The 12499-nt window shown below is 36.8% G+C and overlaps 1 protein-coding gene across 6 annotated transcripts in view; it reads left to right on the forward strand.

Moving 5' to 3' along the window:
- Nucleotides 1–12499, forward strand: part of ZFC3H1 (zinc finger C3H1-type containing) — a 43585-nt gene that overhangs the window by 9434 nt on the left and 21652 nt on the right. For all 6 annotated transcript variants that reach the window (XM_030002602.2, XM_041120429.1, XM_030002603.2 and 3 more), the window contains exons 6-15: nucleotides 1195–1318; nucleotides 2981–3078; nucleotides 3637–3840; nucleotides 4545–4709; nucleotides 8459–8596; nucleotides 9027–9145; nucleotides 9483–9629; nucleotides 10707–10881; nucleotides 11072–11200; nucleotides 11913–12461. In XM_030002602.2, the coding sequence (XP_029858462.1) occupies nucleotides 1195–1318; nucleotides 2981–3078; nucleotides 3637–3840; nucleotides 4545–4709; nucleotides 8459–8596; nucleotides 9027–9145; nucleotides 9483–9629; nucleotides 10707–10881; nucleotides 11072–11200; nucleotides 11913–12461 (1848 nt within the window). The remainder of the gene's footprint in view (nucleotides 1–1194; nucleotides 1319–2980; nucleotides 3079–3636; nucleotides 3841–4544; nucleotides 4710–8458; nucleotides 8597–9026; nucleotides 9146–9482; nucleotides 9630–10706; nucleotides 10882–11071; nucleotides 11201–11912; nucleotides 12462–12499) is intronic.

Here is a 12499-nt window from a genome sequence, read left to right on the forward strand (position 1 = left end):
CTGAGGGTTGGTTTCTTTTTAGTAGTCTTTAATTTGTTAAGGTACAGAATATGCTCAGACACAAAAGAGAATTACTTCAGCCTCTTTACAGGATGGCAGTTGTGTCAAATTTATGAAGGAATAGAGTTACTGCAGTGGTCATCATGCTACACTTGTAGGCTGTCTTCATTCTCTCATCTTGAGATTAGCAAAAGGCACTTGAATCACTAATGTTCTGTCTCTAAAACATTGATACACTACAGAAAAAATGACTTCATTAATTTTTTCATCATGGAAGCAGTACAGCTGCTGCAGCTTGATGCTTCAAGTGCTTGGAACTACTGATGCTGTAAGGAGAAATGAAACTGCAACTAAGGCAATTGGGACTCCCTATCTGAGGTCATGTTATAGAAGAGTCCCATTTATAATAATAATGAGTGGAAAGTTGAGGCTAAAAGTGTTTAACTGTAAACAGTAGAAATTCTAAAAGCTACCAAAATGTCTATTGCATACCTTTGAAAGATACAAATTGAGGAGTCTAAGAAGTCATATTTACCTGTTCTGCATATTTTCAGTGTTCACTGAACATTCTTTAAAGAATGCCTAACACTATACGGGTGCCAATCAATCTGATTTATTAGTTGACAGTCTCTGGGGATGTTTCAGTGTGGTATGTGGCTTCTTTGGGACAATAAAAGGATTGTCCATCTGAGACATCAGTCTTGGAACAATCAGAACGTGTTTCACCTAAACACAACTTTGTCATGGTGAAGATGATCCTTGTGCAATTTTGTGGTGTTTGTAACAAGGGTAGTTCAAGTGCTCTTGGTAATTGCCGTGGCAGACTAACAGAAATAATAAAGCATTTAATTCTCTTCAGGTGTTTCAGCAATATATAACCATGGCAATTTACTAGATACATAATGACCTAATAGGTATTTAAAAATTGTTTCTATGTATCATGACAACCCACCATCCCCAAAGAGATCCAGTTTTAAAACTGCCTGTTAATTTGTGAAGTCACTACCTGCAATGGATTTGATTAAAAGGTAATCTTCAGTTTGCTCTTTTTGTATAAGCTAAGTAAATTGTATTTATAAAGCAATTAGAAGTCAAAATTATGAGGGCCTGTTTCTAAAATTTACTTTTAATTGGTTTGCTCTAAAAGAATAACATAAGACCAGCTAAATAAAATACACTTTTTTGTGTGTTTAGTCTTCAGATACGGACTTGAGATGGTCTTTGGATAAGCAGTCTACAGATAGTGCAGGAGGCATATATCAGTATGATAATTACGATGAAGTTGCTATGGATACAGATAGTGAAACTAACTCTCCAGGTAAGACTTATTTACAGTTTTCTTATATGGCGATTGGTAAAAATAGTTAAAAAGTAAGAAATGAGCTATCATTTTAGAAGGAAAGTCTGTCTTTTGAGATGTGGCAGTTATAGAACTAACATTTTAAGGTGAGCTAATTTTGTCTTGTTTTAATGCTGACTCTTTCTTCTCTATCTCTGCTGTAGTGATATTTTGAAGGTCTTCAAGGTTATACTGTTCTCATTGCAGTACTGTAGAGTTTGTTCTTTTACATTCCGAAGCAGCTGTGTAGAAAGTAAGGGCCCCAGGGTGTTGACTGGATAGACAGCAGCTTTGCAAAAAAGGGCCTGGGAGTCCCAATGAACATTAGGTGAAATGTGAGTCGGCAGTGTGGCTTTGGGTGATAAAGGCTAACTGCAGCCTGGGTTGTAGCGCCGTGACTATAATGAGTGGGCGGTTGGAGGGGGCTGTTAAACACTGACCAGACTGCATCAGTTTTCTGGTTTCACGGTAGGAGAAAGATAGTGATGTACTAGAAGGAGTCTAGCAAAGGACCTTTTTGACTAAGGGAGACTGTTTCAGGCCTGTTTTTCATGAAGTTTGTTGGGGACTGGAGCACTTGAGTTATGGAAAGAGACTGGGAGAGCTGAGTTTGTGTTGAGAAGAGAAGGCTAAGGAAGGCTTTTGCTGTTGTCTTCAACTACGTAGTGGGCATAGATAAGACAGAGCCAAACTCTTTTGCAGAGTGTGCAACAGGACAAGAGGCAACACTTAAATTCTAACAAATTCTGGTTAGGTATAAGGGAAAACTTTCACACAGGATGGTTAAACACTAGAACAGATTAACTGGAAACGTTGTGGAATCTCCATCCTGAGGTATATTTGGAATTTGACTTGACAAGGCCTTTAGCAACCTGGCTTTGGGGCAGCCCTGCTTTGAGCACCTGTGCTGGAGCATATGCCTTCCAGAGGTCTCTTCTAGCCTAAGTCATTTATTGACTCTGAGTTTGAGGTGCATTTAAGGTATTCAGGTTTCCTTGTTCCATCTCAATGTGTGCAGTGTTGAGAAAGCTTCATTAGGCATACTATTTTATTGGCCATTTTTATTATCTTGCTTTTCATCTTCCATCCTTTTTTTTTTTTTTTTTTTATCTTTTCTTGTCAGCCTTCCTTATACATTAGTTTGCTAAAATACTGCACCTGCTGTTTTGGACATGTAAGCTACATGAATCTTCTCTTGATGAAGCATCTCAAGCTCTAGTTTTATGTTTCATAATTCCGTATCCGCTGTGCATTTGGTCTGCTTTTGTCCTAGTTTCTATTGTATTTTTGGTAGCCAGTAATCAGGACACTCAAAGATACATAGTTTAAGAAGGTTGATTCTTGCAAATTAAATCAAATATGAGGGCTGAACCATTTGGAATCATTACCTTAGTAGTACTATTTGGCTGTACTTGCATTTCGTATGTAAAATAGAAAAAGGACAGGTAACTACTCTTTGTCTGTACATATATGTAAGAGGTAAATGCACGGTGTGTCTGGTGTTACCTTTCAAATTGGTGCATAGTAGAAACATTTGTTGTCTCCTTCTGGTGCATTAAAGCAGTTGAAGTATAAGCATGAGTTGGTGTTTAGTAATTACCTGCCAGATTTCTTATACTCGCTAATTTTTTTTAATTACAGCTGCTTCTCCAGTGCAGCCTCCTTTCTTTGAGTGTCCGATAGGATATTTTCCACCTCCAGTACCACCAATTTCCTTGCCACTGCCACCTCCGATTCCAGTAAGTAACCTTGAAAGGAGTGCGTTTTTGAAAATGTTGATAATTCTCATTTTGTATCTTATTTCTAATGCTAGAGTTAGGATTAAATTTAGATTCTGTTTTTGATACAATTCTCTATTTGGTGATTCCCTTGAACTACCTGATAGACTTGTGGTTGCTTTTTTAAAACTCTTTATTTCAGCTATTTTTTTGCTGATCCAATTCCTGTTTAATTGAAGTTCTCTCTATTTTGTCTTCATTGTTAGAGCTATGCTGTTCCCTAACAGAAAGCAAAAATTACCTGAAGCACATAAGGAAAAATAATGATTTGGAATTGTTAGTGCAAGGCAACTTTGCCTCTTATCTCTAGGCCATGTATGTAGATATGCTTATTGTCTGACTTACTACCTTGAGGGGTGTCCTGGTTTCAGCTGGGATAGACTTTCTGGTAGCTGGTACAGGATTCATGAAATAATTTAGATCTTAGCCTCTGCTAAATAATTTAGGTCTCAACCTCTGTTAAATAACCATTAGTAGTGATTTTCACATTTTAAACCCTTGTTTTCCTTTTTCTCTCAGCCTGTACCGTCTTTGAGCCAACTTTATGTAGAGGGTATTTCTTGTGTTTCGCTTGAGCCGCCTCCACCTCTTCCACCTCTTCCCCCTGAAGAGCCTGAACAGCCACCAAAACCTCCATTTGCTGATGAGGAAGAGGAAGAGGAGATGCTGTTAAGAGAAGAATTACTCAAGTCTCTAGCCAACAAACGAGCTTTCAGATCTGAGGTATTCCATTGGTTTTTGAATGTAAACCTCTAGATGGCAATCTTGACCAAAACTTAAATGTGACCTGCTAAGTGAGGATTACAGGCTTTTTTATGCTGCCTTTATGATGACTTAAAAAAAATTTAAAAAAATTCTCTGAATTTCCATCACCCACTGCCCCCCAAAAGAAACTGAAACAAAAGCCAGTCTGGAACACCCTTTGAATTGTAAATTGCAGCTTGTCTTTTATTTCTGAAGGAATAATAAGGTACTGAAAATTGAGTATGTTCAGGGGAATGGGCATTTTATTTTCTGCAAAAAAATGTTTATTATCTATCAGCTGTCAGTTAGAAAACGAGACACAACTTTGTTTCAACCTTCTAGCAAAAAGAGTTAGGAGACATTAACTGTTTTGTTTTTTGTTGTTTTGTTTTTTTGGAGTGAGAAGCAAAGTTTGTGGTTTTGAAAACTTGGATTGTTTTTGACCTCATTAAAAGGTTGCGGATCTTTTGCGGTTGACCTGTGAATGACTGGCATATTCTTGTGTGCCTTTTTGATGTTATTGCAGAATTGTGAGATTTGTCTAATACATTTGGATAGTTTGCCTAAATAATAATTCCATGTTCGAAAACATGTATGGAACAATCTCATTTATGGTTATGTCTTTTAAAATAGCTGTGTGTAGTGTGTATTCTTATGACCATATTTTTGTTTTATTTTGTTAGGAAACTTCAAGTAACAGTGGTCCGCCTTCCCCTCCTGTTCCAGATAATTTGCACTCTGTGCCAAGAAGCAATCTGTCCGCTGTCAGTATTAATACTGTGTCTCAGCCACGGGTACAAAATACAAAGTTTGTCAGAGTACCAAGGCCTCCACGAGCAGTGATCACAGTAAGGAAATATTGGTGCTTTCTATTTATAAGACTATGAGTTGAAGTTGTCCTCAGTTCAAGTGAACAGCAGACTTAAGGTTTTCTAGTGATACAGCACAGAATGGTGGAGCTTCAATTAAACATTTGAATTACTAGTAACTTTGATAATCCATATGCTTCTCTAGAAAGAATTTGACACTGAAGTAGAATTTACATCTTAAGAGAGCACCAAAACATGCCAGCACTCATCTGAACTAAAAGAGACTGTAAATACAGTTCAATTAATTTCTTTGCTAGATTAGCACAGACTAAAGGGTGCTGTTCAGTGGTAGCTGAGCCAATCTGATCGCTGTTTGTTGTCAGAATAGAGGTGGTCTTGCTCTTTCTCCTGCTCCTGGCTGAATGGCATCTCCCTTCTTTTAAACTGGGGTCTGGAGCATCAGTCCTGTGGCTTAACTTACTTAACATGCTAAACTGGTTAGAAAACTAACATTGGGGGGAAAAAAAGTACTTTTCCTTCTAGGGGGAGTTGAATTTTTTCAGTGAGCAGTGTGTGGGTGTCAGAGCTAGTACAAAAGTGGTGGCAGATGGCATGTCTGTGTGGTGGAAGACAGAGGAGAGAGTATTCTCTTTAGGCAGCAGACTTTGTTACATTAGCTGAAGCCATATTCTGTAACTTGACCTTCATTTGAATGGTCGTGGGAGGTATGTGAAGCCAGCATTTGATTTGTGATGTCTGCAATCTCCTTGGATTGCTGGAAATGTGTTATAAAAACATATTTGCCTGTGTTACGCCAGACTGGAAGCCCGTATAATCTACCGTTCTATTTATGGCAGTGAACCATACAAGGTGGATAGTTTGTGATTATTTTAGCAACACATCTTCGAGAGCTTGGTTTGTTGTACCTCTTTTCCCATGCAGATTCTCTAATGAATAGTGTGATTGAGTCCATACCTTTGCCTTTCTGTCAGTGGAGGGTGTCTCTAATAAACTAATTTTTTTTCTTTACTAAATTTGGAAGAATATATAGTATCTTTGAGACTATTGCATCACTATCAAATCTAGCTGTAGCTGGCCAACAGCTTTCTTGCTTATAAGTGCAGGCTTATGATCACTTGGTCACCATGGCCGTAATGGGGAGAAAAAATAAAAGCTTAAGATGGTAGAGACCCGAATGTTCCTTTTTTGGTCATTTTAAGGCCTACTTTCCTTTCTGTAGCAAAATTGTGCTCTTAAGCTTAAAGTGGATGTATTTTTTTCTTTCTGTACCCATATTCACAATCTACTTTAAATTCTAGATATAACCAGAGTAGTTGTTCAATTTGGGCATGCTTACATCCTTTCTATAATACTTTCACATTTACTTAAATTTTTGAGTGTTCTTACGTTTAAATACTAGATCTCTTCTGAAAAAAACCCTTAAATTACCACATATTCTATTGTCCTGAGACTTCATTAACTGCTGTTCCATAAATGAGGGAGAACATGTTACTAGGGAGCTGTTTGTTTGTTTTAGTAACATGATAAATGTCTCTTTATGAGCTGTGCTGTTGAAAGGCATTATGTAAATGTTAAAAAACCTGCAGCTGAAGTTCAGTGCCTGTTGCTAATGATGGTTAGCTTAGTTAAAGCTGACAGATTACTACCTTGTATTTTAATCAGCTAGCTTGGCTAGTGTCTTTTTTACAAAAATGATTATAGAAACAAAGCATTTTGCATTTGTTAATAATCTTTTTAAATAGCTTGGGATATAGAATATTTATATAAAAAATAGCTGTGTTTTTTAAAGAATTTGCTGCCAAATAATGTTCACAGGAGACTAGTCACAAGGTATTTCTGTCCTCTGTGAAAACAAATCAATATGAAAACAATATCAATTACTCCTGTTAGTTTAAGCTTTTGAAAACAATTTGTACTGAATGCTTATGAGTTGTTTAAACTTTTGTAGTATTTGGTATTTCTTAGTAGAGCCTAAAAAAAAAAAAAATTAACTCATGAGAGTTTAATTTTGACCTTAAAAACTGATAGTTTTTCTGTGAGCATTGTTGGATATATCCAGAAATTAAGAAAGGTATAGAAAATACAAATTCTTCAGGCTTTTGAAATCTAATTTCATAGTTTTGGGGGCTTGGTAGCTTTTGAATGTTCTGAGTATGCTGTACCAAATTTCAGAAGAGGTTTTAAATTTACAAACCTTGGGATTTCTTCTGTTGAGTTGAGGACCTCTGCATAGTGAAATAGCCTACAGATATTGGTTTGCTTTTTCAATGACATCTTGTAATCCTTTTTCAAAGTAGTCATGGACACTCAGGAGTCTGTTCACCACAGACTGAAAATATGTCTTAGAGAATGTTAGGGAGAGATCCTGCATTACATCTGCAGTTGAAGCTAATTTACTGAAGGCAGTGTGATGGTAGTTGCCTGGTGTTATTTTACTGGTTGTTAAATGTTTTGCTGAACCACATCTGAAAATAACACTTGGGAAAAAACACCTGGAGAAAAGCTGACTTTGACCGTCCCCACTATCAGCTTTTCCCCTAGAAGAAAAATGGGAAGGCAGTTAGAGAAAGTTTACTCTGCACAACTGTGCCAAAAGCAGCTTGGCACCAAGAGCCAGTGACAGGTAAGGGGTGTATTGGGCATCTGAAGATGAGGAGATGGGTGGGGTGTTGCCTGACTAATTCAGGTTTCCATAGAGCTACAGCCAGAGAATATTTGTGAGGAGAGGACCAGTGCCTTGTTCCGTTTTCTTCCACCAATATAAATTGGATTTTCACCTACCTGTGCTATGGCACTGTAAAAATGATGCAGCTGCAGTACATTCAGAAGTAGTAGATATGATCCTTATTTTAAGAACTGTCCAGAAAGAGAATATAAAAAAGAAATTATTGTGGAAATTGGGTATTTTTCATCTTAAAAAGTGGTTTTTTTTGTGGGGTGTGTGCTTTAAAAGGCACTTAGAACTTTGAAGAGGTTCTGTCCTGAGGTAAAGGTTAAATGTATAACTGTAGTTGTTGAGACTTGGAAGAGGGGAAGAGCAGTCCTGGAAATGTGAACTGAGTTGCTTCTTTTCAAGCTGTAACTCCAGAGCATTTGAGGTTAATCTAAATTGTCTGCTTGTTTCTGCATCTTTCTTTGTGCTGGAATTGGCAGTCATCTGATCTTCAGTGAGCTGTTTCAGTTAGTGATGGTGGCAAAAAGTGATTAATTTTGTTCCATTTGTTCTTTATTTACTGTTGGTGTTCTGCCAATTTAACTGCCTGAGCAGCTCACTGTAAGGTCAGCTAAGTGTAACTGTGGGACAAGAGGCATCGCAACTGTGTGGCACAAAGATGAGGGAGTTCTGGTATGTCTGGCACAGCATTTCTAATGCAGGCTTGATTGATTGTTACCTCTCAGTTACTTAAAATTGCTTGCAAATGGAGGAAGATAATTTTCATTACAATTCAAATAATTTATGAAGGGGAGGAGTCAAAGGTTTGAGATCTGTGTGCTATGACCATGGAAATGTAAATATGCTGCAGATACTTGGGAACAGGTTGAAAAAGTTGGAGTACCTTTCATGTTACAGTATCAAGAATGGGTACAGTGTCTTGTAGTGGAGATGCACGAATGCTTAGGGTTTTTTTCCTTACAATGTGGAATTCATGTGCCTTGATAAGAAAAGAAGTTAACCTCCCTCTTCTTTTCTAGTAAATATGTACTCAGCTGTATCTGTCTCTGTAACTTTTTCTTCTTGTATAAAACTTCTTTCATTCTCCCCACAGCTTCCAAAACACAAGTCTGTTGTAGTTACGTTAAATGACTCTGATGATAGCGAGTCTGATGGAGAGCCATCTAACTCAGCTAGCAGTGTGTTTGGAGGACTAGAATCTATGATAAAAGAAGCAAGGAGAAATGTTGAGGTAAACGCTATCAGCATTTAATAGGTTTATTTTGTAATGATTTTGCTTTGTATATGGAATTTAAACTTTAGAATTTGGTCAAGAAATATTGGATTACATCAGAAATGGGCAAGAGTGAGTACATTACTCCTGTCTGGACCATTACATTGTAATTTGAATTGGACAAGCTAATTAAAATGACCTTTTTGGTTAAGGTGGCATCCTGAAGATAGAATTTGTAATATATTTTGGTTTCATTTTTTCAAATAAAATTCAATACATCTTTAATTACTAGCAAAAATAACATTGGCTTAAAAGATCTTATTAGCCTTGAACAGCTTTAAGTTTGTGCTGAAATGCCTCTTAAAAATAGTAGTTAATAGCTGTATTTAGTTAATTGCTGTATTTTAAACTAGTGTGACTAGTATTGACTTGAACCTTGTTGTAACAGGCCTCAAAAATCAAAGCCCCTCCAAAATCAGAAAAAGAAAATGATCCAATGAGAACTCCAGAGGCTCTACCAGAAGATAAGAAGATAGAATACAGGCTCTTAAAAGAAGAGATTGCCAGGTACAACTGAGCTTAATTGTTAATGTAAAATGTATGTTCTTTGTAGTCCTTTACTAGTCTGTTTTTGTAACTGGAAGGAAAAATCTGAGTTTGAAAAGCTTCCCATTACCTTCAGGTTTCCCCCCCACTCAATTTTTAGTAAGGCAACGTAGGAGTCTAAAAGTCCTTGGATTTGAACTGGCTTACAGTAGTTGATTGCAGTTGTGGAAAGTTCTTTTTCTTTTAACTTAAAATCTTGTCCTGCTACTCTTTTGAAGATTTTAAAACTATTGGGAGTACCCATTGAAATGAATGTTGAAGCTACTGAACATCTTTGCTTTTAACATCTCTGTTTTAGTCGTGAGAAGCAACGCTTAATTAGATCTGATCCACTGAGGAATAATTCATCGCCTGCAAATTCTGATGGTGAAGTTGATGGAATTGGGAGAATAGCAGTAGTGACAAAACAAGTCACAGAAGCAGAAGCAAAGCTTAAGAAAAACAGGTACATATTTTCCTGTTGTAAGTCCTACCTTGTTTACTTAGCAGGATGAAACTAGTAAATAATCTTTTTGAATGTGTAGCATATAAAGTACAGCAAATGATTGGTTTTCTGTTGTCTTGAACTATTCAGTCTTGAATTCTATTGCTGTATAAAAGGAATTGTGTTGTAGTGCCAGTGTGGTGTTTTGTAACTTTGAAGTATGGTTGTCATGCTAACTGTTCTCAGCTGTGTTTATGTTGAGTGACTAGAATATCAGCTGTGCCACCTAATAACTCTGAAATACAAAAAAAATGTGTGCTTTTCACTACTTGGTACACTCTGAGGGTAGCATGTTGCAATGGGATATGCCTGATACATGTAAATAAATGAGTGCTTCTGCAGAATAAGTATGCTGTTTGAAGCTTTTCCTGTATGCCTTTTCTCTTTTAGCATGCCTCTTCCATGTTTCTCGCCCTTCTTCCATGTTATTGTGGAAAATTTAAGTGCTTTGCATCCTTCTTTTCTGCTTCCGTTGCCACTTGATTATTTCTGTGTGGTCTTGTGAACAAACTGGTTTGTGGTCAGACATTAACTGAAGCACGTTCTTCCCTCCTCCCTTTATTCACACCTGTCTATCTAAGTCTTTATCTTGCTTCTTTTAATGCATAGCTTTTTATATTTAATTGCTCTGCTGTTGTGCCCTAATACTATCGCTTGTAGCCTGCTAATGTGTTTATGCACCCTAAGGAAGAATTGGATTGTTACTTAGCAGAAAGCAAGAACATGTGTGTTTTGCATGTCTTAATGTTAAAAACAGTATTGAAGATATGCCACTTGCTTACTTTCCCCATCCTCATAACTAGAGTGTTTTCATCTGCTTTATACTAACATGCTGAACTTCGGTTACTGAAATTTGCTGTATGTACTACCAGTATTTATTGTCTCATGGATGTTAAGACTATCTGGAGAAATTTAGAATCTTGTTTGTTGATAAGTGAAAAAGAGCTGGGTTCTTAAATAACTAGGGTTTCAGAGGAGCAGCAATAGCTCTGAGAAGTGTTTGGAAAAAATTGTGTTACATGGCTTTTCTACTTTTAGACTTCTGTTGATGAAGGATGAATCTGTCTTGAAACATTTGTTGCAACAAGAGGCCAAGAAGAGAGAGAATGTTCGAATTGCTGAAAATAAAATTAACAAACTGGCTGAACAGCTACAAGCAACAGAGAAGATCTTGAATGCTAATAAGATGTTTCTCAAGAAACTTCAGGAACAAGTAACTTTAATTTTGAAATGTTTCTGTTTCCTAGAGCTGGAAGTCTTGAAATGGGTAGCCTGATATTTGGAGGCAGTAGGCTTTCTTTGAATTAATTATTAATTCCCATGTCTTTTCTGATTATATTTTATTATGTGGTCATATCTGAAAATTTGCATCTTACTGTAGTATTTTTTTTTCTTTTTTTCAGATTCATAAAGTTCAACAACGAGTTACAGTAAAAAAAGCTCTGGCATTAAAATATGGGGAAGAACTTGCTCGAGCAAAAGCAGTAGCAAGTAAGGAAATTGGGAAACGAAAACTGGAGCAAGATCATCTTGTAAGTTTGTTTCATGCTTTTAAACCATGCTGTACTTGAAAAGCAGCAGCAGTTTTGATTAGGAAACTTAGTTCAAATGGGATTTCAGGAAAATAGGAAACCATTTCCAAAGCACTGTAGGAATCTTCCTATTGGTTTCCAGTATTTTAGAGAATTCAACAGAAAAAGCATTAAGCATTTAAAGAAAACTGTTCAAAGCCTACATTTCTGTGCCAGGGAAATGTCACTAATAGATAAATAATAAGAGGAGCTATATGGCTGTGAAGGAAGGAAGTACTTTACTGTCTGTAGACGTCACTGATCTTGTTAAAACTGTCCAGCAAAGACACTGAAAGGGGGATCTGATCTTGTTTTGAAAAACAAAATATAGAAAAACAAGGCTAAAATATCTTTGTAAATTCTTCTTTTTGTGCACCCCCCACCCGACGCCCGTATACTTGTTTTATAGCTCACCTTTTAAATGTGGCCAGAACTTCTGTTGAAGCCCCGACGTGATGTAGGATAATTTTTATCAAAAAAACCTGCAAACCTGCCAGTTGAATTGTGGCAAACTTTTTTGTGGTTTTTCTGCTGTTCGTTGAAAATTTTCTGGCAAGAGTTTAAAATGTTTTCATAAACTCTGAATTAAATATCTTGCCCATGTTTCATTTTACCTCCTGTCAATAGATCAGTAAATGTGAAAATGAAATAAAGGGAGTTTTTTTCTTTTCAGCCAAGCAAAATGTTGAAATTGGAGAACTCCCCTGCATCAAGTCCAAAAAAGCATTCAGCAGAATTGATTGCACTAGAGAAAAAACGACTACAGCAACTAGAATATGAATATGCTCTAAAGATTCAGAAATTGAAAGAGGCCCGCGCACTTCAAACCAAGGAACAATCAAATATTGCACCTCATGCAGAAGAGGAATCTGAATTTGCATTACCCCAGCCATCACTTCATGATCTTACACAGGATAAATTGTCTTTGGACAGTGAAGAAAACTACTTCGATGATGAAGTTCTGTCTAATTCAAACCGAGAACGAAGGAGATCTTTCAGAGAATCTAATTCTTTCACTAAACCAAATCTTAAACACATGGACACTCCAAAACAAGAAACTGTAAACAAACTTTCTAAAAAGGCATCAGAGGAGCCTGAGCTGTTCCTTGGGTTGAATATTGATGAACTGAAAAAACTTTATGCTAAAGCTGACAGCTTGAAAGAGCTGCTAGTGAAAAGTACTGCCTTTATAGTACCTAAGGAAGATCTGTTGTGTGGTCAGGTAAATGCTTTAAAACTAAGTATGAAGGTTGTCTTTAC

This window comes from Aquila chrysaetos, chromosome 26 (genome assembly GCF_900496995.4).
Source record: "Aquila chrysaetos chrysaetos chromosome 26, bAquChr1.4, whole genome shotgun sequence".
Taxonomy (NCBI): Eukaryota; Metazoa; Chordata; class Aves; order Accipitriformes; family Accipitridae; genus Aquila; species Aquila chrysaetos.